The sequence below is a fragment of the Lynx rufus genome, unplaced genomic scaffold (genome assembly GCF_022079265.1).
Source record: "Lynx rufus isolate CCGP_SWC_20201006 ecotype Redwood Valley unplaced genomic scaffold, mLynRuf1.p SCAF_15, whole genome shotgun sequence".
Taxonomy (NCBI): domain Eukaryota; kingdom Metazoa; phylum Chordata; class Mammalia; order Carnivora; family Felidae; genus Lynx; species Lynx rufus.
Window position 1 is genome coordinate 45,688,517 of NW_025814829.1, and position 27,359 is coordinate 45,715,875.

Below are 27,359 nucleotides of genomic sequence, written 5' to 3' on the forward strand. Positions count from 1 at the left end.
TTGTCTTTTTCTTCTTCTTCTTCTTCTTCTTTTTTTTTTTTTTTTTTTTGCATTTCTTGATTACTACTGAGTTGGAACATTTTTTCATATACTTGAAAGGCAGTGTGTGAATTCTGTAATTAGGAATTCACATTTTTTCCCATTTTTTTCTTTTAAGATTTTATTTGTTTATTATTTATTTATCTATTTGAGAGAGAGAGAGCTTGCAAGCGGGGGAGAGGGGCACAGGGAGAGAGAATTTTAAGCAGGTCCACGTTCAGCATGGAGCCTGATGTGGGGCTCTATCTCACGACCCTGGGATCATGACCTGAGCCTAAATCAAGAGTCAGGACCCTCAGCAGGCTGAGTCACCCAGGTGCCCCTAAAGATTTAATTTTTTAATTGAAAAAAAATTTTTTAAGGTTTATTTAGTTTTGAGAGATACAGGCAGAATGGGAGCAGGGGAGGGGCAGAGAGAGAGGGAGACACAGGATCCGAACCAGGCTCCAGCCTCTGTGTGAGCTGTCAGCACAGAGCCCCATGTGGGGCTTGAACCCGCAGACCACAAGATCATGACCTGAGCTGAAACCAAGAGTTAGACACTTAACTGACTAAGCCACCCAAGTGCCCCTAAAGATTTTATTTTTAGGTACTCTCCACACTCAGCATGGGGCTCAAACTCACAACCCCAAGATGAAGAGTGACAAGCTCCACCGACTTAGCCAGCCAGACACCCTTCCTATTGGATTTTCTGTCTTGATTTATAAGAGTGACTTGTGTTATGTGGTGTGGGAGGCGTGAACAGTCCCAGCAGATCTTTAAGCCATGTTATTTTTCCCTCTTTTTGTGATGCCACTGTGTCAGGAGTCCATAAAGAGTTTGGGGGATCTATAAACATTTTTGGGGCATCTGTGTAACGTTTTTGAGGTTGTATAAAATTTTAGGTATCTGTAATGTCTGGCCTGGCTGCCAGTTCACATCTGTGCTATGCCCGTATTGTGTTTAGGGCTTTGAGCTCATACTCCTTGATTGCTATAGATTGGCAGAGAGGAGGGTTTCTGAATGGATTGTTTACAGTTTTGCCCAAAACCCACTCTGAATATGTTCTTGCCCCTCAAAATTGGAAAGAGGTAGTGGTGTTTTGTTATTGTTAGAGTCTTTTCTGTATTCTGTTTCCTGTGATACTGCATCCCTTTCTTGGGAAGACGAATGGTTGGTCAGTCCTCATTTTCCTTTATTTTACCTATTTCTAGTAGGAATTCCTTGAAGTTTTTAGTTTGGGTGGACCACTTTTGTCAAGTTTCTATCACTGATACAGATTGTTCCATCATCTCTTTTCATATATTCTGCTATTTATTGAATGTTGCATACCGGGAATTGTACTGAGTACTTCATAGATATTTTGTTAATCAGTACAGTGATTGTGTGATGTAACTGTCATTCCAGTTATACAAATGAGAAAACAAGATTAGGTTTAACACTTGACTCAAAGTTAGAAAGTTGTAGGTCCGAATTTGGCTCAGGTCATGATCTCACAGTTTGTGAGTTCTATCCCCACATTGGGTTCTCTGCTGTCAGTGCAGAGCCACTTCAGATCCTCTGTTCCCCACTTTGTACTTCTCCCGCTTACTCTCTTTAACTCAAAAATAAACATTAAAAAAAAAAGTTAGCTCTGGTAAAAAGAATGGAAACTTTCTTAATTCACACGTTACTCAGAAGCCATTCCTTAAATACTTCTGTTTAAACTCATCTGATGGTAATTTTTAGGTACTGCATACAACTTTTGGTATTGGAGGAACACACGATAGGACATGTATTGTAGTCCTGCTCTCTCTCTTTTTTTAAATAAACTAATGAATGCTAGAGCTCTCTGTGAAATAAACTTACTGTAATTTCTTCCAGTTTACAGCTTAAAATCCATGATTCATTTTTCTCATAGCTAATATCTAATCCGTAGCAAACCAAAGATCTGCCTTCAGATTATATCAGAATCTGATCACTTCTCATCAACTTCACTGCTACTACCGTCATTTAATCCAGTGTCATTTCTCAGCTAAATTATTATAAGAGCTTTTAGTTTTTTCAACGTTTTTTATTTATTTTTGGGACAGAGAGAGACAGAGCATGAACAGGGGAGGGGCAGAGAGAGAGGGAGACACAGAATCGGAAACAGGCTCCAGGCTCCGAGCCATCAGCCCAGAGCCTGACGCGGGGCTCGAACTCACGGACCGTGAGATCGTGACCTGGCTGAAGTCGGACGCTTAACTGACTGCGCCACCCAGGCGCCCCAAGAGCTTTTAGTTTTATAGTTGCTTTCCTTTAGTCTTCTTTCAATGTGTAAGGTAGAGTGATCTGGTTTATCGCTTTGTCACATTGGGCCATTCTGTTATAAATTGTCCAGTAAATTCTTGCTTTATTCACTGTAAAATCCAAAGTCCTTAACATGTTTCAAGAGAGGTGTTTTTTTTTTTTTTTTAATGTGTATTTATTTCTGAGAGAGAGACATACACAGGCAGAGTACGAGCTGGGGAAGGGCAGAGAGAGAGGGAGACACAGAATCTGAAGTGGGCTCCAGGCTCTTAGCTGTCAGCACAGAGCCTGATGTGGGGCTCAAACCCATGAACTGCGAGATCATGACCTGAGCCAAAGTCAGATGCTTAACTGACTAAGCCACCCAGGTGCCCCCCCTTTTAATTTAATTTAATTTAATTTAATTTAATTTAATTTAATTTAATTTATTGTTTTTTTTATATGGCCCCTTATTATTTCTCTGGCCTGATCTTTAGTATTTTCCCACTTGGTTATTCTACTCTACACTGACCACCTTGCTAGTCTGAACATATCAGGTATACTCCTGCCTCAGGGCATTTGTACTTGCTCATACTTTTTGGTTGCTGTTTTTCCAGATTTCTGTGTAGATTGTTTCCCTCTTACTTTGAAATAGTTACTCAAATGTCAGCTTCTCATTGAGGCTTCTCCTACTATTCTGTCTAACCCAATCTAACATTTCCTATCCTCCTCCCCTGCTTAATTTTTTCCTTATCTTTGTCTCTATCTAACCTTGTCATATAAGGTCTACCTTATTTATCTTGTTTATTGTCTGTCTTTCCCACTAGATTATAGAACCATGAGGGGATTTTTGTTTATTCACTTCTTTGCCCTTGGTATCCAGAACAGTGTCTGGTATGTAGTCAGTACCTAATATGTAATTTGTTGAATGTATGAATGTTTAAAAATTTTGGAATTTCTGGGGCGCCTGGGTGGCTCAGTCGGTTAAGCGTCCGACTTCAGCTCAGGTCACGATCTCACGGTCCGTGAGTTCGAGCCCCGCGTCAGGCTCTGGGCTGATGGCCCAGAGCCTGGAGCCTGCTTCCGATTCTGTGTCTCCCTCTCTCTCTGCCCCTCCCCCATTCATACTCTGTCTCTGTCTCAAAAATAAATAAACGTTAAAAAAATTAAAAAAAATTTTTGGAATTTCTGAGAAAGTATTGATAGGTATTTACAGTTGATTCTTCTACGTGCTGGGGCCAACTTTAAAATGTTCATTGGTGGCACTGATGGAAGTCTGGACTAAGGTCAGTCTCTTAAGACATTCTGCATCTTGCTTCTAAGCCTGAGTTAATGCAGCATAACAGATATGGTGGTATTATTACTTATAAACATACTTACTTTGGGAACAGAAAGGTCTTTTTCCCCAAATCTTTTTTTGTTGTTGTTGTTGTTTATTTATTTTGAGAGGGAGCACATGCACGAGTGGGGAGGGGCAGAGAGAGAGAGAGAGAGAGAGGGAGAGGGAAAGAAATCCCAAGCAGGCTTCATGCTGTCAGTTCAGTGCTTGATGACGCATGGCTCAATCTCATGAATCCTGAGATCATGATTTGAGCTGAAATCATGAGTTAGATGCTTAATCGACTGAGCTACCCAGGTGCTCCATTTTTCCCCAAATTTTAAACATGATTTATTAGAAGAGCTGTTTAAAAAGTTGGTATGCGGGGTTGGACTCTTGTTTTCGGCTCATGTTACCATCTCATGGTTCTTGGGATGGAGACCTGTGTCAGGCTCTATGCTGACAGCACGCAGAGCCTGCCTGGGATTTTCTGTCTAACTCTCTCTCTGCCCCTTCCCCCACTTGTGTGCACTTGCTCACTGTCTTTCTCAAGATAAGTAATGTAATGTTATTACATTAATAAAAAATTCTGCTGTATGAAATCCACTGTTAAGAAATGGAAGTATTAGCCACAGATTGGGAAAATATATTTGTAAAAGACATATCTCATAAAGAACTTTTATTTAAAATATACAAAGAACTCTTAAAAATAATAAGATTTAAAAAACGGACCAAAGACCTCAACAGACACCTCACCAAAAAAGACACATAGTATGGAAACCAATTTGACAATGAATTCCATATTAAAAAAAAATACATAGATGGCAAATAAGCATATGAAAAGATGCTCTACATCATATGTCATCAGGGAAATGCAAATCAAAACCACACGGTGTCACTATATACCTATTAGAATGGCTAAAACTTAGAGGACTGACAACACCAAATGCGAGGAGGTTATAGAGCAACAGGAACTCTTATTCTTTGCTGGTAGGAATAAAAAAATGGTGTAGCCACTTTGGAAGACAGTTGGGTGATTTCTTATAAAACTAAACATATTCTTGCCGTATAATTTAACTAGGCACCCATTGATATTTACCCAAAGGAGTTAAAAGCTTAGGTAGACACAAAAACCTGCACTTGAATGCTTATAACAGCTATATTTATAGATGCCAAATCTTGGATGCAACCAAGATGTCCTTCAGTAGATGAATGGATAAGTAAACTGTGGTACGTCCAGACAGTGGAATATTATTCAGCGTTAAAAAGAAATGAGCTATCAAACCTTGAAAAGACGTGGAGAAATCCAAAAGCCATATTACAAAGCAGAAGAAGCCAATCTGAAAACGCTACAATACTGTATGATCCCAAATATGATATTCTGGAACAGACAAAACTGTGGAGGCAAGATAAAGATCAGTGATTGTGGATGAGGAGAGAGAGATGAATAGGCAGAGCAAAGAGGATTTTTAGGAGAGTGAGAAATAATCTGTATTATAATGATGAATATATGTCATTGTACTTGTGTTCAAACCCATAGAATGTACAATGTGAAGAGTGAACCATAAGGTAAACTGTGGACTTTGTTGATTTTGATGTGTCAGTTTAAATTCATCCCCGGGGCTGGTGGCGGGGGGTGGGGGGAGTGTACCATTCTGGTGAGTGATGTTGATAATGGCAAAGGCTGTGCATGTGTTTGGGTCAGAGAAAATATGGCAAATCTCTGTACCTACCTGTTAATTTTGTTACAAACCTAAAACTGCTAAAAAAAAAAAAAAAAAAAGTCTTTAAAAAAAGGAGAGGGCATAAACGTACCTTCCACTCTGGGTTTTGAGCCTTAAGACATCTGCCTCAGCCGCCAGTGACCAACTGTACTTGTGAAGTAAAATCTGTCCTTTCCACATCTGCTTTTCAAAACCCTTCATCCACAACTGGGATCAGCTTACACAGTGCATCCACACGCTCTTGGGAGGAACCCCCAACCCTGTTTTCTTAACTCCATCAAACAGGAGCAAGATGGACTTGGTTTCAAAAGAGAAATGACCAAATCCCCGCGTTTAGGAGAGCTCTTTTTTCTCATTCCAGCAGAGAGAGGCTGACAAAACCAGTGCCGTTTAAGCCAACACACTGTATGTGGTGAAACTCTGAGCATGTGCAATGTTCTGATTTTATAACTTTTTTTTTTTATATGGTTTCACATTCTAAGATAGTAGTTATGCTCAGGAAATTTTTCTTGAAGAAGTGGGTGAATCTTCATTTTATAATTTAAATGTCATGTATTGTCAGTAGGGATCTGATTTGTATGCCAGTAACAGAAAACTTGATAAATACTGCCTTAAACAAGTGAGAATTTACTTTTCTTATGTAATGTGAAGTCCAGAGATAGGCAATCCATAGATGATGAGATTGCTCAAGGATGTCATCAAGGAACAGTATCCTATTTTTCTAGCTTACCATTTTTTGTCTTCTTGGTCAGAAGATGGCTGTTCTGATCTCTAGAGACGTTATCAGAGGTTTCGGAAGGAAAAAGAGGCAAGGATAAAGGGACATCTCATTTTACAAGACTTCGTCTTTTTCTGGTAGATAGTGGCCTCTCAGATTGATAACTACCTTTTGTTAGCCAGAACTCTGTGGTTATGTTGGTACGACTTGGTATTTAACTTGCAGTATCCGGAATTAATATAGAATAGTGGAGTGGTTAAGAGCATGGAGCTAAGTTTGAAAATTGTTACTTCCTAACTGTATAACGTCAACATCTTTGTGCCTCGATTTCCTCATTAAATAGGTCTAGTAATATGTACCTACCAACACTTTTGTTGAAAAAATACGAGTTAATATTATTTTAATGGATACCATTTGTACTTTGTAAGTATTAGCTATAATTACCATCTTCCTCATCTAGAAGAGTTATTGATAATGGACTTGTAAGTTTGCCACTCAGGAAACTAGTGGTTTTTTTTTTTTTTTTTTTTTTGAAATAGGAAGTAAAACAGCATTTGAGTTAGGTGCTTTTGAGTATAGGGATGATTGTGAATGGTAGTAGAACTCCTAAGGACTCTTGTGACTGCATTGCATTATTAAAAATTAAAAAGTATTGGGGCCATTTTAATTTACTCATTTAATTGAACTTAGATCTTGGTGACTTAGACCTATCTTGAACAAATTGTCATTTTACCACCAATCCCTTAAAGTACCTTCAACTCAACAGAAATTCTGTTTCATTGATAGAATGTTTGAAGTCTTAGCTATATATTGAAATACGATTTTGTTGGTATTGTTACTAGCCTTGTCAATTTGTAATCACTCTGCTGGAAAAAATGTGTCAATTATTTTCCTATTTTCTTTTTAGCCCTATCTGCTTTGATATGATTGAGGAAGCATACATGACGAAATGTGGCCACAGCTTTTGGTAAGATGATTTCATTTAGCAAAATTGTCTTGATTTTTAACTTGTGTGTAAATGTAGCCAGCAAGAAGTTGTGTTTTTAAAATAATTTTGGTTATTTTGTAATTTCTTTGATTGATATATTTTTACAGGTTCAACAGCTCAAGTCAGTAAGCATATGGTTGGTGCATAATTTTTGTGAAATTTACTATTCGTAAATTTCACTATTTGTAATTGTGAAATTACTATTTCACAATTTTACTGTTTACAAGTTTACTATTTGTAATTGTGAAATTTACTATTGCCCTTATAGATGGATTTTAAGACTTTTGGGTTGATTGCTACAGAGCTTTGATTACTGTTTTAGAAAATTGGGGTTGTTGGATAATTAGGTTGAAGCATGAAGCACCTTTAACTCATTTTGGGGATAGGTGTGAGGCCCAGGAAAGGAGGTTAGAAAGTCATTCGAAAAGGATCTAGGGGATTAAAAAGATCTGTGTTTTCTATTTTAACATTTTACTCAGTGTTATCTTTAGTTGCTTTGTCTTGTATATATGTCACATCCATCTGTATATTGAAAAAAGTTTTAGTGGGGGTAAAATACACATAACATAAATTTTACCATCTCAACCATTTTTAAGTTGAGTACTGTTAAGTTTGTTCACATTGTTGTGCAATTAATCTCCAGAACTTTGTTATTTTGCAAAGCTGAAACTATACCCTTACTTGAAGGGTTTCTCCCCTTCCCCTACCTAGCCTCTGTCAGTCACCATTTTACTTTGTTTCTGTGAATTTGACTATTCTAGATACTTCATGTAAGTGGCATCAAATAGTATTTGTATTTTTGTGACTTGCTTATTTCACCTAGCATCATGTCCTCAAGTTTCATCCTTGTAGTATATGTCAGTTTCCTCCCTTTTTAAGGCTGAATAGTATTCCATTGTGTGTATAGATTATATTTTATTTGTTTATTCATCTGTTTGTTAATGAACACTTGATTGCCTTCACCCTCTAATTCTTGTTAAGAGTGGTGCTTTGAACATTGGTATATAAATATCTCCTTGAGATCCTGGTTTCAGTTCTTTTGGGTATATACCCAGAAGCAGAATTACTGTATCATTGGGTAGTTCTGTGTTTAATTTTTTGAGGAACCTCCATACTGTTTTCCATAGCTGCTATACCATTTTATATTTCCCCTAGCAGTACACAAGAGTTCCAATTTTTCAACGTTCTAGCCAACACTTGTCATTTCTGTTTTTTTTTTTTCTTTAACAGTAGCTATCCTAATGGGTATGTAATCTGTGTATGTTTAATTCCTTTTACTTATTTTTTCGTGTAAAAAATTTTTTTTTAATGTTTGTTTATTTTTTGGGGGGAGGGGCAGAGAGAGAGAGGGAGACACAGAATCTGAAGCAGGCTACAGGCTTTGAGCTGTCAGCACAGAGCCCGATGTGGGGCTTGAACTCAAGATCCATGAGATCATGACCTGAGCTAAAGGTCTAACTGAATGAGCCACCCAGGCGCCCCTTTTATGTGCTTTTTTGATTGGAGATGGTGTATTCTATTTCTAGTCAATCATCTCCATAAATTTACGCTGTTGATATAATATTTTTGGCTTAGTATTTCTGTTGTGTTGTAATAGTCCCTATATTCTAATTCATGTTGAAGTTAGACTCCTGATTTTATTCTGGTAGATTGATATTCATTAGTCAGGGTGTCATTTTGTAAGTACTTTAGGTTGATTGGGAGCATGATGCATCACTGATAGGTGAATCCAGTCTGCCAGTCATTTAAAAAGAAGTTTAGAATAAAAATAGCTTTCTTGGCTTGGACGGTTTTTTATTAAAATACAAGTTACTAAAATAGGCCATATGTACTCTTGGTTAAAAAACAACTTTTATTGTCCAGAAAGATGTACATGAAATGTAAATGTCACCATTTTTCAAGCCTTATTTGTATACCTTCTCGTAAGTTATCACCAGTAAGGAGTGATGGTGTATTCTTTCAGAATTTTTTTTTGCCAGTTTTTAAATAAAGGCCATCTTTCCTTAAATAGTTTTGATTTCCTGGTATATCATTGCATTGACATTATTACCGTTCATGAATCACTTTCTGCGCTATATTGCTACTGAAATTCTGGTCACATGTGTCTTGCTTTTAGGTTGATACATGTATGGTCTTAGTCTTTTAAGGCTGATTGTTTAACAGTAGTGTTTTCTTTGGTTCATTAATTGATCCAGCACTGTAGCATTCCATATGAAACCATGTATGTCCCTTCGGGACTTTGGGGTTTCATTTCTGGAAAATTGGATGATTCAGATTAGGCTTTCTCAACCTTTGGTAGTATTGACATATTGGACTGGATAATTCCTTGTTGTGGCTGATTACCCTGGGTATTGTTGATTGTTTAGCATTATCCTGGCCTCTACCCAGTAGCAGTCCCTTTTCCCACAAGTGTGACAACCAAAAATGTCTCCAGACATTGTCAGATATGTAAGGGACAAAATTGCCCTCAGGTGAGAACTACTGATACAGAGCTAAAACACCAGGGTCTTGAAGTTGGTAAACCAGGATTCCGGTTCTGGCTGTAAAACTTACCTTTGTCTGGTGACTCAACCTGTCTCTTCTGCTGCGGCTCTCCTTCTTCCCCCTTCTCTTCCTACTGTTTCACATCCTTTTCTTTCATAGTGTTGAAGGTGTGACGTTTGATCCAAATTATAAAGTGAGGACTTAGGGGTGCCTGGGTGGCTCAGTTGGTTAAGGGTCAGACTTTGGTTCAGGTCATGATCTCAGCGGTGAGTTCGAGTCCCGTGTTGGGCTCTGTGCTGACAGCTCAGGGCCTGGATCCTGCCTCAGATTCTGTCTCCTCTCTCTCTACCCCATCCTGCTTGCACACTGTCTCTCTCTATCTCTCTCAAAAATAAATTAACATTGGGGTATCTGGGTGGCTCAGTTGGTTAAGCACCCGACTTTTGCTCAGGTCATAAAAAAAATAAAATGAGGATTTAATTTTTCCTAACTGCCCTCCTCTTTTATATTTCCTGTGATATATCTTTATGTGTGTGTGTGTGTTTAAATTTCTTTTTCTTTTTTTTTTTTTTTACCATTTTACTTAATTTATTTTTTAAAATTTACATCCAAATTAGCATGTAGTGCAACAGTGATTTCAGCTGTAGATTCCTTAATGCTCCTTACCCATTTAGCCCATCCCCCCTCCCACAACCCCTCCAGTAACCCTCTGGTCTCCATATTTAAGGGTCTCTTATGTTTTTGTCCCCCTCCCTGTTTTTATATTATTTTTGCTTCCCTTATGTTCATCTGTTTTGTATCTTAAGTCCTCATATGAGTGAAGTCATATGATATTTGTCTTTCTCTGACTAATTTCACTTAGCATAATACCCTCTAGTTCCATCCACGTAGTTGCAAATGGCAAGATTTCATTCTTTTTGATTGCCATGTAATACTCTATTGTATATATATACCACATCTTCTTTATCCATTTATCCACCGATGGACATTTGGGCTCTTTCCATACTTTGGCTATTGTTGATAGTGCTGCTGTAAACATTGGGGTGCATGTGTCCCTTTGAAACAGTGTACCTGTATCCCTTGGATAAATACCTAGTAGTGCAATTCCTGGGTTGTAGGGTAGTTCTGTTTTTAATTTTTTGAGGAACCTCCATACTGTTTTCCAGAGTGGCTGCACCAGTTTGCATTCCCACCAGCAGCGCAAAAGAGATCCTCTTTCTCCGCATCCTCACCAACATCTGTTGTTGCCTGAGTTGTTAATGTTAGTCATCCTGACGGGTGTGAGGTGGTATCTCATTGTGGTTTTGATTTGTATTTCGCTGATGATGAGTGAAGTTGAGCATTTTTTCATGTGTCATTTGGCCATCTGGATGTCTTCTTTGGAGAAGTATCTATTCATGTCTTTTGCCCATTTCTTCACTGGATTATCTGTTTTTTGGGTGTTGAGTTTGATAAGTTCTCTAGAGATTTTGGATACCAACCCTTTATCTGATATGTCGTTTGCAACTATCTTCTCCCATTCCATCAGTTGCCTTTTAGTTTTGTTGATTGTTTCCGTTGCTGTGCGGAAGCTTTTTATTTTGATGAGGTCCCAATAGTTCATTTTTGCTTTTGTTTCCCTTGCCTCCGGAGATGTGTTGAGTAAGAAGTTGCTGAGGCCGAGGTCAAAGAGGTTTTTGCCTGCTTTCTCCTCGAGGATTTTGATGGCTTCCTGTCTTACGGCCTTCATCCAGTTTGAGTTTATTTTTATGTATGGTGTAAGAAACTGGTCCAGGTTCATTTTTCTGCATGTTGCTGTCCAGTTTTTGCTGTGGCATTTTGAAAGGACGTTGCAGAGTCTGCTAAATCGGTACAATAATTCACTAAGTTGTAAAGTGTAATAAATTACTGATTGACTTTATAATTAAATAAACCTGGCCTTTTCATTGAGTCCTATAATCTTCATGGTGTGTCCTTACATCATTGTTGGAAAACCCCATTGATTTCGTAAGTATCTGTTTTTCCCTTCAAATAAAAATAGTTTTAAGTTTAGATCCTTGTTATAACTCAAGTTCTGTTGTAACCTGATATGAAGGTGTTTTAAAATACCTAACAGAGAACAGGTTTTGGTAGAATAGAGACTATAAGGTTGGCAGGAACTAGGAAACTTGGAGGCCGGCAGTCCTGTTGTCAGGGTTACGAAACTGTAAGGCATTTTGTACTTTTGTTTAACTTTTTTAATTTTTTAATTTTTTTTATTTTTGAGAGAGAGAGAGAGAGACAGAGCATGAACGGGGGAGGGTCAGAGAGAGAGGGAGACACAGAATCTGAAACAGGCTCCAGGCTCCGAGCTGTCAGCACAGAGCCTGACGCGGGGCTCGAACTCATGGACCGTGAGATCATGACCTGAGCCGAAGTTGGCCACTTAACCAACTGAGCCACCCAGGCACCCCTGTACTTTTGTTTAAAGCAAAAGCTCATTATTTATCCTGTTCTATCATGTAATGCGATGGAACTTCAATCATTAACAGTAGCCTGTTGGATCAACTCCTTGCTAACTTAACTTTGGCTGGTAATCTGGAGCCAAGCGGTATTGCTGTTTCCAGACTTCATCCAAATTATTAACACTAAATCAGATTGGACCATATGAACTGTTTATCCTTTATCCCACTTATAAATGGTAACTCTTTCCTAGTAACAGGATGGAGACACTATTCCCGCTTGACAGTCAGTCTGTTATTAGCTGTTGTCTAACCAAACTTAATTGTATAATGAAAGAAATCTGGCTTCTTTGTGATGTAGAGATAAGGTTTGCTCCTTTTCTTTGGTGCCTCCAGCTTGTCCTCTGCACTTTGCTTCTCAGACCTCATGTCTATCAAGTTCTGATTTACTGTTTCGTTTCATTACAAAGTAATTATAATAGCATTTCTCAGTGTTGTCATCTTTCAGCATATCTGCTTGTCTTTGGGACTTTTGACTAATCCATCATTTTGCATCTTCTTGTTAGTCTTTTTTTTTTTTCATTTTATTATTTAAAAAAATTTTTTTAATGTTTATTTTTGAGAGAGAGAGAGAGAGCACGTGTGTGCATGTAGGTGGGGGAGGGGCAGAGAGAGAGGGAGACACAGAATCTGGCACAGGCTCTAGGCTCTGAGCTGTCAGCACAGAGCCCTACATGGGGCTCGAATTCATGGACCATGAGATCATGACCTGAGCTGAAGTTGGGTGCTTAACCGACTGAGCCACCCAGGCGCCTCTCATTTTAGAGAAAGAGAGTGGGGGAGGGGGCAGAGGGAGAGAGAGAGGATCTTAAGCAGGTTCCATGCTCAGTGTGGAGCCTGACGTGGGGCTCAATCCCCATGATCTTGGGATCATGACCTAAGCCGGAATCAAAAGAGTCAGACACTCCACTGGCTGAGCCACCCAGGTGCTCCTACTCTTTCTTTATACCTGGTTATTATATATGACGACTGGTACTGATTTGTCCTTGCTGTTTTTATAGTCCCCCCCCCTTTTTTTTTTGAGAATTTTCTGATTCGTAGAATAACAGAATTATTAAAAAATTACTCTGATTTTTTTCTGTATGTACTCATCCCTATTTACAGAGAGAAAAAGATATTTATGATAAGGGCTCCATTTATCCTAGTGTCTACAATTACTTACAGAAAAATGAAGAGAAACCAGAAAGTTTTTGTGTGTTAGAGGTAGATGAATAGAGGGTTTGAGAAAACATTTGAAGAGGTCTTTGTATGGTTAAAGTGGCATAGTTTTCTGTACATTAGAGGCTGTTCCCAAATAAAAATTATGCTCCAAAAGTTTAAAAAAACAAGTATATTTATATCTTATAGATAGGTATATACTTAATAAATAGTAATCATACATCTATAGAGAAATGCTCATTTTATTAGACAAAAAAAATTTTAAATATTTATTTTTGAGAGAGAGAGACAGCATGAGCAGGGGAAGGGCAGAGAGAGAGGGAAACCCAGAATCAGAAGCAGGCTCCAGGCTCTGAGCTGTCAGCACAGAGCCCGATGTGGGGCTCAAACCCACAAACCATGAGATCATGACCTGAGCCGAAGTCAGATGTTTCACCGACTGAGCCACTCAGGTGCCCTGAGAAATACTCATTTTAAAAAAATTACTAAAGTATAGTTGACATTGTTATATTAGTTTCATGTGTGCAACATAGTGATTCAATAATTCTCTACATTACTCAGTACTCACCACAATAAGTGTAGTTACCAGCTGTCATCATACAATGTTATTATAATGTTATGACTGTATTCCCTATGCTGTTCTTTTCATCTCCATGACTTACTTATTTTATTACTGGAGGTTTGTACCTTTGAATCCTCTTCACCTATTTTGCCCATCCCTCTCCCTTCTGGCAACTACCAGTTTGTTCTTTGTATTTATAGGAGTCTGTTTCTGTTTGTTTGATTGTTTGTTCTTTGGTTTTGTTTTTTAGATTCCACATATAAGTGCAATCATGTCGTATTTCTCTTTCTTTGATTTAATTCACTTAGTATAAAATCCTCTGGGTCTATCCATGTTGTTGCAAAGGGCAAAACTTCAAAGTACTCATTCTTCATTATCAGAAATACACTTAGTAGAGGACATAGACATCCATCTATGTCAGCACACCCTAGCACGGAATTAGTTAATTATAGTTTATTTTTGCGAGAGAAACAGAATGACAGAGAGAGACGGAGTACAAGCAGGGGAGGGCAGAGAGAGGGGGAGACACAGAATCCCAAGAAGGCTCAAGGCTCTAGCTGTCAGCACAGAGCCTGATTCGAGGCTCGAAGCCACCAACTGCAAGATCATGACCTGAGCTGATGTTGGACACTAAACTTACTGAGCCGCGCAGTTGCCCCAGTTTATATTTTAGAGAGTGAGAGCATGAGCGGGGCAGAGGGGCAGAGGGAGAGAGAAAGAGAATACCCTAAGCAAGCTCCATGCTCAGTGGGAAGCTCAGTGTAGGGGTCCATCCTATGATTGGATGTCCACGAGTTGGATGCTTAACCGATTGAGCCACCTAGGTGCCCCCTGAATAATCATCATCATCATCATAATTATTATTTTAAATGTTTTTGAGAGAGAGAGTGGGGGAGGGGCAGAGAGAGAGGGGGATAGAGGATCTGAAATGGGCTCGGCACTGACAGCAGAGAGCCTGATGTGGGGCTTGAACTTACAAACTGTGATATTCTGACCTGAGCCGAAGTCAGATGCTTAAGTGACTGAGCCACCCATGCGCTCCCTGAATTCTTATTTTTAACAGTTGCAGTGTGAGTAGCTTTTGAAAACTTCTCAGGTAGACCCAGGTATATATCCTTCTATCCTCCCTATTTTGATCACTAGTCTAGATACTTATGCTTCTTTTGGATTCCAAAATACTGCATCTGTGCTGGTGATGGCGAAGTAGAGTTAGTTTTTTCATGCATTCAGTATTTATTTAGTTCCAACTCTAAGAGGATATTGTGCTAGACATTGAAGGGACAGATGAATTAAAACAAAATTTTGCTTTTAATGAATGAATAGTACAAACACACACACACACACACACACACACACACACACACACACAGATAAGTACAAAATAAGATAGTTACTGTTTCTCAGAGTAGGGCAGATCCACCTGGGGTGGTAGTGAGGCAGTATATGCTATATGGTAAACTTGATTCATTTTGTTGTCGTGTCAGCTTATACTGTGGTATGTAATTTGATGCATTTTCGTTTTATAGCATAGATGGATATTTTCAGTGCAGTGTGGAAAAGTCGGTTGAACTTTTGCTTCTGAGGTCAGTTCCTTCTGGCTGTGTCCTAGTCTGGTTTTTCTTCTAGGAGTGTGGTAGTAAATCTACTAACAAGGGACAGGATTAGGATGCTGAAGAGAGGAGAGGAGGACATTCTGTTGGATTCTGGGATAATTTCAGGAATATTGACAACCTCTTTCACTGGGTTAACAACTCAGCTTGTTCTACTTGTCATATTTGCTCATTTCTATCATTTGGTAAAACCCAAAATGGACTTCTGCTTATCTGTCAACCCCATATCTCATCTTTAATACCTTCCCAGATACTCTACTTCATGACTTGGTTTTTTTCAACTTGCAGATTTTTTTAAGAGTTAAATCTTGCCATGTGGGAATATTTTCTGGTAATATTAACTCATTTCTGTTTTCCCTAAGCAGACTATAAATGTTTTCATGTTGTGAACATGGAATCTTAATATATTGTAATTGCATATTTGCTTTATGCTTCTAAACATTTAGTATATTATTTCTTTCATTGAAATTTCCATGTAGGAAACTTTCTGGCAGATATGCAGCCTATCTTGTGCTAATACAGTAATCCTAGCCTTGTCATAGTTGCAAGAGGTGATATTATTTCTGGAATACTGTGCATATTATTTAATATGTATTTGAGTGCCTCTTATGTGCCAGCCGTTTACTCTGATCTTTAGGTCCTTGTGTTGGGCCTAAGACCACTGCTACATTAATTCCCTAGGATGTCTTCTTTTTACTTATCTTGGAAGTAATAAATGGGAGATGAAAAAGTAGTTGATAATAAGAACGGAGAAACCTAATGGATGTAGGTTTCTGTTTTGATAAGGTAGAGTGAAGTAAGATATAAAAATTAAAAATTTATAGTAATGTGAATACAGAATAAAAGAGGTGCTATCTTTTTAGGAATCATCTTTCTAATCACCCTTAGAATTTCTTACAAATAATTTTTTTCTGATGGTTAGAAGCAGTACTGTTTTACTATAGACACTTGTAAACATCTACAAAGAAAAAATTTCCTATAATTATATGATCCAGAGGCATATATTATTAACATAATGATGAATGTCTTTTTTGGTTTATTTTAAATGTACACATATTCAGTTTTTAAAAATAGAAATGAGATTGTACTGTATGCACTATGTTAGAGATTTTTAGTCAGTAGAACCCGATATGGTAACTTCTGTTAAAAATTTTTTTTTCATATTTATTTATTTTTGAGAATCAGAGAGAGACAGAGCACAAGTGGAGGAAGGGCAGAGAGAGAAGGAGACACAGAATCCGAAGCAGCTCCAGGCTCTGCGCTGTCAGCACAGAGCCCGATGTGGGGCTCAAACTCATAAACTGTGAGATCATGACCTGAGCCGAAGTTGGACACTTAACCAACTGAGCCACCGAGGCGCCCCTAGTGAATTTTTTTTCACATCAGTTTGATATTTCTCTGTGGTTTAGTAGAGCAGTATTTAAAAAGTGTATTATAATAAGACAATTGTAAAAAGTCAAACATTACAGAAATGCATAATGTAAGGAAGGGAAAATTTCTTGTAATCTTATTTCTCTAGGTATAAATATTAATAGTTATTAGATTATTTTTCATGGCATATTATGTATTGCAATATGGTTTTTTTCATATGTATTGCATTGGATTGTTGTTTACAAAACTAGTCAATTTAGTCCTAGTGTTTTGGTTGCTTCTAGTTTACTGCTATTCACAGATAATCTTAGACACTTTTCTGTGTATATACCTCTGCTCACTTCCTTAGGATAAACTCCTAGAAATAAAATCATTACATCAAAGGAAATGTGCAGCTGTAAGGTTTTCCATACTACTTGGCTTCTGGAAATGTGATACTTAGATTTCCTTCATCAGTACACGAGGTTGTTTAACAATTCTTTTTTTTTTTTTTTTAATGTTTATTTGTTATTGAGAGAGAGACAGAGCGCAAGCAGGGGAGGGGCAGAGAGAGAGAGAGGGAGACACAGAATCTGAAGCAGGCTCCAGGCTCTGAGCTGTTGGCACAGGGCAGAGAACCCAACGTGGGGCTTGAACTCACAAACCGTGAGATCATGACCTGAACCAAAGTCGGACACTCAACCGACTGAGCCACCCAGGCGCCTCAAGGTTGTTTATATTTACATGTGCTCCTTAACTTTGACCATATTTTCTTTATTTTTCCATTCTGTTTGGTAAAAACTAATATATAATTTAAAATCAATTTTTTTATTCTACTGAAGGTGGTGATTTTCTCATGCTTATTCACTACTTATTGACTAATGCTTCTTACTGATTTTTATGTTTTTCTCTTATTTTCTTTTTTTCTTTGAATGTGCTGTTTTTGTATTAAGGTTATCAGCACTCCAAGAACATGAATGGTTTATTTGCTTAACTAAATCATAGGCATTTGCTTTTCTTGGTATTGTTTGTTATATAACATTTAAATTGTGTAAACTTGAAAGTTAGTACATTTTTAAACATTCTATATCCAGTAGACTTGTTATTCAAGTTCATTTTTAAACAACTTTTGTGTACTATTATCTAATAAATGCCCTATATGTCTTTATTAAGAAAAAATATAAGCTGAAATAAATTTGATAACATTACTTGTTTTAAATGAGAAATAGACGACTAATAGACATTATTCTGTGACCAGTTTTATTAATTCTTCACTGATTTAATGAAACCTATTTTATTTTTTTTCTGCTAATAGCTACAAGTGTATTCATCAGAGTTTGGAGGATAATAATAGATGTCCCAAGTGTAACTATGTTGTGGATAATATTGACCATCTGTATCCTAATTTCTTGGGTGAGTCTCTGGAATGATTCTTTACTTGTAAAAACATTTTAGCCCCAAAGTGTTGTTGGCACTAATTTGTTAGAAAACCGTTTAGAGGTAAAGTGAGTCTCTCTCCTGTCACCTGGGTGCTTTCCTCAGCCTTCCTTGGGTTCTGGTGTATTTTCCGTACCGTGTGTTGTCAGTTCTATATTTTAGTATTTTTAATTGTCATAAAAAAAGAAAAATTGACAAAACTCTTATTTCTTACATAGATGGCTGGACAGAATGTAAGGCTAAAGGGGAATGCCAGAGGTCCAGAACAACTGTATCTTTATACAGTGTTGTGCATTCCTGCTGTTTGTGATTCTGGGGCAGAAGTGAGAGTCTGGGGAGGAAAGAACTTGCAGAAGGATCTTAGGAAAAGAAGAAATACTGAGCGGTAGGATACTCTGCAGGACTGTACTTTATGGGCTAGGTTAGGCAGAAGGGAAGTGAAAGTCCTACAAAGCAGAATCCTTTGTCCCTGAACCTGGAAACATGGATTGATGCTGCTATGTGGGTTTCTAGAATCACTTTTCTATCAGTTGTTACAACTTTGGAACACTTCTTTTGGAATGGTTAAATACAGAAAGAAGTATAATGTTCTGACAATTTTGGCATTTACTAGGATTTTCAGGCAATATTCTTTAATGAGTCCAAAAGTTATGTGAATTTCTAAATAGAGCACTGTATACTAGTATGGAAGGAATTTTAAAATATAGTACTGTGTTAGTTAGAAAGTGATTTCACGTATTAAGTATATTCTCACATGTATCCAGTGAATAGTGAAGTCACAATTACTGATTTTCTAAGCTAGAAATTATCTTGGTGATGATTAGGTTTTAACCTTCTCTTTTTATGGATAAATTTTGGTTTTGGATAATAGGAATATTTGTTTTTATTTTAGGGAGAGAGAGAGAGAGAGAGAGAAGAGAGTGTGTGCATATGGGGGAGAGGAGCAGAAGGAGAGAGAGAATCTTTTTTTCTAAATTTTTATTTTGAGAGACAGAATCGGGGGAGAGGGGCAGAGAGAGAGGGAGAGAGAGAATTCCAAGCAGGCTCTGTGCTTTCAGTGCTAAGCCCAAAGCAGGGCTCGATCCCAAGAACCGTGAGATCATGACCTGAGAGCCCAAAATCGAGTGTCAAAGCTTTACCAGCTGAGCCATTCAGGTGCCCAGTGAGAGACAGGGAGAGAGAGAAGGAGAGGGAGGGAGAGAATGTTAAGCAGGTTCCGCGCTCAGCATGGGGTCTGACTTGGGTCTTGATCCCACAACCCTGGGATCATGACCTGAGCTGAAATCAGGAGTTGGACGCTTAACTGACTAGGCCACCCAGGCACCTCTTGCACCTTTTTTATTGATAGGTTACAACCCTTTATTTATTTTTTTTATTAAGGTTTTTAAAAAATGTTTATTTTTGAGAGAGAGAGTGAGAGCAGGGGAGGGGCAGAGAGAGAGGGAGACAGAATCTGAAGCAGGTTCTAGGCTTTGAGCTGTCAGCACAGAGCCTGACATGGGGCTTGAACCCATGAACCTCGAGATAATGACCTGAGCCGAAGTTGGATGTTTAACCGACTGAGCCACCCTGGTGCCCCAGGACCCTTCATTTTTATTACTGTGCATTTACTTCATGGGTGAAGAGTTGTGGTAGACATTTTCTATAGCAGTGGTTTTTAAAATTTTTTGTCTGGGTGATCTGTATGGAAATTCTGAAAAATGATGTTCTTCCTTGTACATTGATCCCACGTTTAAAATTCGCATCCTTGGGGTGCCTGGGTGGCTCATTCGGTTAAGCGTCCAACTTTGACTCAGGTCATGATCTCGTGGTTAGTGAGTTTGAGCCCATGTCAGGCTCTGTACTGACAGCTCAGAGCCTGGAGCCTGCTTCACATTCTGTGTCTGCCTCTCTCTCTGCCCCTCCTCCGCTCACACGGTCTCTCAAAAATAAACATTAAAAAAAAATAAAATTAGAATCCTCAGTTTTTTTTTTATATGTTTAAGTGGTTGTAAAGGATGTCACTTTAGGAGTATTGTAAATATGGTTATTTAAAAGTAAAACTTTTATCTCTTTATTTTTTAAAGTTTAATTTGAGAGAGAGAGAGAGACCGAGCACCCCAGTGGGGGAGGGGCAGAGAGAATGGGAAATGGAATCATAGGCAGGCTCTGCGCTGTCACTGCAGAGTCTGATGCAGGGCTCAAAGTCGTGAACTGGGAGATCATGACCTGAGCCGAAGACAAGAGTCGGACGCTTAACTGACTGAGCCACTCAGGCACCCCAGGATCATCATAGTTTTTAAAAAAATTAATATATAATGGACATATAACATGATGTAAGTTTAAGATTTTTTTCTTTTTAAAATGTAAGTATTGGGAAACTTTGCTTACATAAATAAGTTGATGGGGAGTGAAGGAATTTTGATAACAGTAATGTCACTCAGTTTTTTGACTTTGTTCTGAATTAAGAAATGAAGAAAGAAAGCATTTTGATTTATCCTCAAAAAGAAACTTAATGCTCTATTAGTTAACAAGTCCTTTCTTCAATTTTAATGAAAGCAAAGAATTGGAAGCCAAACACTCAAGAAGGATTTGGCCTTCTGGTCATTATCATTATACACTTTTTTGTCAAGACAGGTACCTTGATTTTGCCTTTCCTGCCCTAAACACTACACTGTTAGACCCTTTTTCTTCTGACTTTCCTTCCCCCATCTCTTCTTCTACCTTTAATAGCATTCCATTTAATTCCCTCCTTCTACCTTTCCTCCTCCGACACATTCACTATTCTTTCCATCCTACTTGCTCTTGAGAGCTTGCTTTCTCCTGTCACTGAGAGGCTCGTGTGAGGTGCAGTCTTCCTGTCCCTGTCCTGACATATTGCCCCATCTGTTGCTGTCTTCCACTCCTGCCAAGACTTGCTCTCTGGCTCCCCCTATCCATCCATGGTGTGAAAGCTCTCTCCAGCTTCCTGCCTCATCTCTCCTCTCTGTATATAAAATTTGTAAATTGAATTTTCTTACCTCCTTTATGAATGACTTTATTATTCTTTGAAGGGACAACATCAGTGTTACGTTTAAAATCCTTACTTGAAAGGAAAGTAAATAACCAAGAAGGGCACTTGTGATGAGCACTGGGTGTTGTATGTAAGTGATGAATGACTAGAATCTATCCCTGAAACCAATATTGCGCTGTATGTTAACTAAAATTTAAATTAAGAAAAGGAAAGAAAAAGTAAATAAAGTATATTAACATCCTTACTACTGCTAAGCAGTGTCCTAAGTGCTTTGTGTAAACCAACTCATTTAATTTTCAGTCCTGTGAGTTGTTGCCCTACTCATTCTTCAGGTGAGGAAACTAAGGCACAGAGAAGTTGAGTAACTTGTGTAAAGTTACACAGTCATATTGGTAGAATTGGAATTTGGTCCTAAGTCGTCTTAAAAGTGTGCCCTTTAACTACACTCTCTTGCTTCTAAAAAGATAATTGCTAGAATGGAAGTGTTAGCAATAGAAGTGTGTTGTCTGTTCGTAGTGCTGTGGCCGTTTTAAGGATCCAGAGAAGTATAATTATGGATATAGAATATCCTTCAAGTTAAGTGGTATACAAGATTTTTCAGTAAAATGCAATGTAGTATACACACAAAGTATTACAAGTCACAGTTTTTATTCAAATGGATGATTCTGTTACTGAAACATTAAACTCTTATTCATGTACTTCTCTTTATTCCCACTGCATTATTTCAAGCTTTCCTTTCTCTTCCCTGGTTTATAATAGTAACTTTGTGAGATACATCCTAGGTTCTTCAAATCAGTCTGCCATCTGTCTACATTTCCAGCCTTAGTTTGTAGTCCATTAATCATTAACAGAATCACTATGACCCTGTGTGTCAGCATAGTGATTTTAAGTCATTTTATCTCCTGGTCTCTAATGACTTTCCCCCCTCTTTCTCACACCGTTATCTGAATTCTTTTCCACTTCTTTTTCTGCTTAGTGAACCTCTGCATGTTGTGGCCCAATTCTAATGTCACTTTCTATGTGTAGCCTACTCATTTACACTTCGATTCCTCCTTGTCCTGTGTTCCGTGTAAGGCTGTTTCAGCGATAGTACCAATTATCACATTATGTTACAACTCCTGCACCATACACATTTGTCTTCCTACTCAGAGTTGCTTGAGTCTTAGATTGAGTCTTACTTATCATTGAAGTGTGGATTATTAGTGTGGGCTTGATACCTCTCTGGTTTGTTCAGAAATATTAATCGTTAATAAAAAAAAAAAAAGAGGGGCGCCTGGGTGGCTCAGTCAGTTGAGCATTGAGTTCGGCTCAGGTCATGATCTCATGGTTTGTGAGTTCGAGCCCCGCATCAGGCTCTGTGCTGTCAGCTTGGAGCATGGAGTCTGCTTCCGATTCTGTCTGTCTGTCTGTCTGTCTGTCTCTCTCTCTCTCTCTCTCTCTCTCTGCCCTTCTCCTGTTCGCACTCTCTCTCTCAAAAATAAATGAAACATTAAAAGAGATTAAAAAGAAATATTAATTGTTGGATTGTGGTATAGTGGGAAATATTAGATAGTTGGATTCATATCCCAGTTCTCTTATATCATATGTGTTACCACGAATGAGTTCCTGATGCTTTCTCTAATTTTCTTATCTCTAAAATGGGGAGAATGACCCATAGGATAATGTCTATAAATTAAAGTGTTAGACTAGTGCTAAACTGGCTTAGTGCTAATTTCTTTTTCTTTATCAGGTTTTTGTTGTTTTTGTTTGTTATTATCAGTTGGCTGTTAAAGACAGAAAAAAAGAATTTGTAGAATTGGTTAATTCAGTGGTTCAGTGATAGTATCAAGTTCTCTCTTTCTGTTCCTCTGTCCCCATTGGTTCTTTGACTAGCTCCCCCCGCCCCTCCCCGCCCCAAGACTGCAAGATGGCTCGAAGCAGTTCCAGATTTCCAGTCATACTGGGTTGGGGTGGGACCTGGCTTTTCTGAAAGCATATGGCAGCCTGACACTTGGGAGAAAATTATGTTGTTATTTAAAAAAGAGGGGGGAGGATGGTTTTTGATAGGTAACTGACAGTGTCTGCCTTGATATTTATAGGAAAGTAACAAACAAAAAGAAGAACAAATAAAAATGGTTAGTGCCTACTTCATAGAATCAATCAGGTACCGTGTGGAGGATGGGACGGTCTAATACAGTGAAGAATTGTCTCCCTCCAGGTGCTGATAGTGTCATTGAGATACATACAAGAAAGCATATATTCTAAACAATTCTCCTAAGGCAGTAGTGGTAGTGATAATAGCTGTTGTGGTAGTAGCTGTAGCAAAACTGTTTCAAATTCAATATAAAATGAAAACCTAGCATTTTCTGCTTAGCATCTTTTTAATTTGGGGGCTTTTTAAATTGAGAATTGAACCCATATAAACAGAACACTTAGGTGATGCGTTTAACAATAATCCAAATTGTACTTTGTTTTGTTTCTCTTTTCAGTGAATGAGCTCATTCTCAAACAGAACCAAAGATTTGAGGAAAAGAGGTTCAAATTGGACCACTCAGTGAGTAGCACCGTATGTTTCAACTCTTATTACTATTTTTAATAAATTTCAATTTGTTGTTTCTGATGTTTTAAAATTAATTTAAAAAAAAATTTTTTTTTTTTTTTGAGAGAGAGAGTGCGCAAGTGAGCAAGTGGCAGAGAGAGAGAGAGAGAAAGAGAGAATCTCAGGAGAGGCAGAGGGAGGGGGGAAGGGAGGGAGGGGGGGAGAGAGAGAGAGAGAGGGAGGGAGAAAGAAAGAAAGAAAGAAAGAAAGAAAGAAAGAAAGAAAGAAAGAAAGGAAGAAAGAAGCAGGGCTCACCTGAAACAGGACTCGAGCTCACCCGATGTGGGACTTGAACTCAAGAACCCTGTGAGATCATGACCTGAGCCAGAGTCACATGCTTATTAACAATTGAGCCACCCATGTGCCATAATATTAATTACATATCAAAGCTTAGTATATCATTGATTTTTTTAAAGGAAATTTGTTTTAAGTTTATTCTATTTAATAAAGAACTTTGTTAACTGCATTGTCCAAAATTTAGTGATTATCTTTTGAATGGTCTTGTGGGATCACACTGAGTCATGTTGGCTTGTAACACATGACATTTAGAGGATTATGTGGCAGGGTGAAACTGTGGTTGGTAATTTGGAAAAACTATTGGAAGATTCTGAATTTAAGAGGATCAGTCCCAAACTTATTGAGGGAAGTGAGCTTAAATTAATAACTTACCAAGTACAAAGTTGAAAATATGGCTAGACAGATAATTAAAATCCAAGCACTTATTTATTTATTTATAAAAGTTTATTTTACTTATTTTGAGGAGAGGGTGGGGCAGAGATTGGGAGAGAGAATCCCAAGCAGGGTCCACACTCCCAGTACAGAACCCAACACAGGGCTTTATCCCATGAACCATGAGATCATGACCTGGGCAGAAATCAAGAGTTGGACAATCGACAGAGCCCCCAAGGCATCCAAAATTCAAGCACTTCTTTTGAAGGGAATTCTACTGTTAGCTGTGCCCACTTAATATTTGTCTTGAATATTACTTTTGTATCTGTTACCTAAATTCATTTAAGGGAGAAGTAGTGTTTAATTTAGGATTAGAAGGCTAGGAGCCACTTGCTTGGAAGGAGTAGGTTAGAATATTAAAGTATATTTTTTATATCTATGTCATAAACATATTAGGAAGTAGCAGTTAAGCATTTGTTTTAGACTCTCTGAAACAATCTTCTTGAAGTTGCTATGGTTCTTCTTTTCATTTTTAGAATGGCCACAGGTGGCAAATATTTCAGGATTTGTTGGGAACTGACCAAGATAACCTTGATTTGGCTAATGTCAACCTCATGTTGGAATTACTAGTGCAGAAGAAGAAACAGCTGGAAGCAGTAAGTGGTAGCTGAACTTTAAAAAATTTTAACTGGTGTTCTTTATTGCATTGAGAAAGATCTAGAAATGCTTAAAATAATAGGGTAGTGTCTGCCACTCTGTTCATTCAATTTTATTCTGTAAGAGCATGCTCAAGGTATCACTTCTAACAAATTCCCCCTTTCCAAGTAAAAGAAAAGACAGATGTCTTTTTTTTCTTTTTTAAAATATTTATTTATTTTGAGAGAGAGAGAGCGAGCGAGCGAGCATGAGTGGGGAAGAGGGGCAGAGAGAGAGAGGGACACAGAATCCCAAGCAGGCTCCATGCTCAGCGTGGAGCTCGATGTGGTGCTGGATCCCACCACGACCGTGAGATCATGACCTGAGCCAAAATCAAGAGTCAGATGCCAAACTGACTGAGCCACCCAGGTGCCCTTCTTCTTTTTTTAAAAATTTGTTTACTTTGAGACAGCAAGCAGGGGAGGAGCAAAGAGAGTGGAAGAGAGAGAATCTTAAGCAGGCCCCTTGCTGTCAGCCCAGAGCCCAACGTGGGGCTCAGTCTCATGAACCATGAGATCATGACCTGAGTCGAAAGCAAGAGTCAGATGCTTAACTGACTGAGCCACCCAGGTGCCCTAAGACAGAGTTCTTATATACAACTTACTTGCACTGTCCAGTTTATATTAAGAAAAACTGAGTGATAAGAAAGACGTGAGAAAATACAGTTTTATTTTAATGGAAAACAATTATATTGGTCATTTTTTTCTAATATATTCCTTGCCATATCTTCCCTTCTTCACATATGAGATTTAGAAGAGAAAATAGATACTATTTTTATCTACATAAAATCCTTTCAGCAGGTGTCCGTTGGTGGCAGCTGTAGTCTATGGCTTAAATAATTTATAGAAAGATGGGAACTGGAACTATATACATGCTGTTTCATCTAATGAAAGTAAATAAATGTAAAATTGCATTTATTTTATGTAAACATAAGCAATGTAAAATGTGATTTTGCGTGTATTAGTCAAGAATGGAATATGATCCATTAGGAGCAACTCGCACCTTAGCAGGAGCAGAGTCCCCGTGACCTAGCTTAAATGAAAAGGAGGGGTAAAGTAAGTGAGTGAGTAGCTGACATATATGAAAAGGAAGAGTTTAACAACCAAAGATGGGGAAGATTGGAACCATAGCTTCTCTGGAGACTATAAGGAAATGAGATCAGTCACTTGAATGTTGTTGGATCTTTGGTGCTTTTCATGTCTGTTTCTTTGGGACAGGTCTGATTTCCTTTTCTCAGATTCTTATCACATGGTGGGTAATATAGTCACTTGTACTTTCTTCATTTGTATTTATGTTTTGAAAGAAAAGGGGCTTTCCTTTCCAGTTTCGGTTTAAAAAATTCTGTGGGTGGATTCTTTATTAACATAGCTTAGATCTGGATTGCATCTGATAGAACGGGAGTCTTTTAGTAGGACGAGGGAATAGCTGAGGTTGTGCTTACCAGAATGGTTCTCCCATGCTGTGTCTTTTTGGGGCATAGGACTGGCAGGAATTTCTCCTGTGTTTTTAGAAGAGGAGGCTTTATCTTTTATTTATGTATTTTCTTTTAGTTTTATTGAGATATGATTGACATATAACACTGTATAAGCTTAAGGTATACAGCATAATGTCTTGACATACATGTATTGTGCAGTGATTACCACAGTAAGTTTAGTAACATCCATTATCTCATATAGATACAGGAGAAATAAAGAAGAGAAAAAAAAGAAAAAAAAAGGTTTTTTTTTTTGTGATGAAAATTTTTTAGGATTTACTCTTTTAGCAGTTTTCAAATACACCATACAGTGGTGTTGACTGTAGTCATCATGTTGTATATTACATCCTCAGTACTTATTTATCTTATAACTGGAAGTTTGTACCTATTGATCGCCTTCATCTAACCCCCTCCCCCCTGCCCTGCCATTTCTAGTTAGTACAAATCTGATTTCTATGAGTATGGTGGATTTTAAGATTCCACATGTAAGTGAGATCAATACAGTACTTGACTTTCTCTGTCAGACTTTCTTCATGTAGCATAATGCCCTCAGGGTCCATTCATGTTGTTGCAAGTGGTAATATCTCTTTTATTCTCATGGCTGAATAGTATTCCATTTTGTATATATAGCCATGTCTTTATCCATTCATGGTTGTAGACACTTAGGATGTTTCCGTTTCTTGGCTATTGTAAATAATGCTGTAGTATACATGGGGGTTCAGATGCCTCTTCAGCATAGGGACTCATTTGTTTGGATAAATACTGAGAAGTAGGATTACTGAATCATATGGTAGTTCTGTTTCCAATTTTATTTTCCTTAAGAATGCCCAGAAGTTTGATTCAAGGTTCAGAG

General features: G+C 38.0%; 1 protein-coding gene across 9 annotated transcripts in view; it reads left to right on the forward strand.

Annotated features, from left to right (window-relative positions):
- COP1 (COP1 E3 ubiquitin ligase) overlaps nt 1-27,359 on the forward strand; it is a 279,328-nt gene that overhangs the window by 42,531 nt on the left and 209,438 nt on the right. For 6 of the 9 annotated variants that reach the window (XR_006961642.1, XM_047076961.1, XM_047076956.1 and 3 more), the window contains exons 2-5: nt 6,936-6,995; nt 17,976-18,073; nt 23,558-23,634; nt 24,873-24,992. Coding sequence is in view for 8 of the 9 variants with exons in the window: in XM_047076956.1 (XP_046932912.1) it covers nt 6,936-6,995; nt 17,976-18,073; nt 23,558-23,634; nt 24,873-24,992 (355 nt within the window). In the remaining variant the exon portion in view is untranslated. The remainder of the gene's footprint in view (nt 1-6,935; nt 6,996-17,975; nt 18,074-23,557; nt 23,635-24,872; nt 24,993-27,359) is intronic. The other 3 variants (XM_047076958.1, XM_047076962.1, XM_047076963.1) reach the window with 3 other exon arrangements.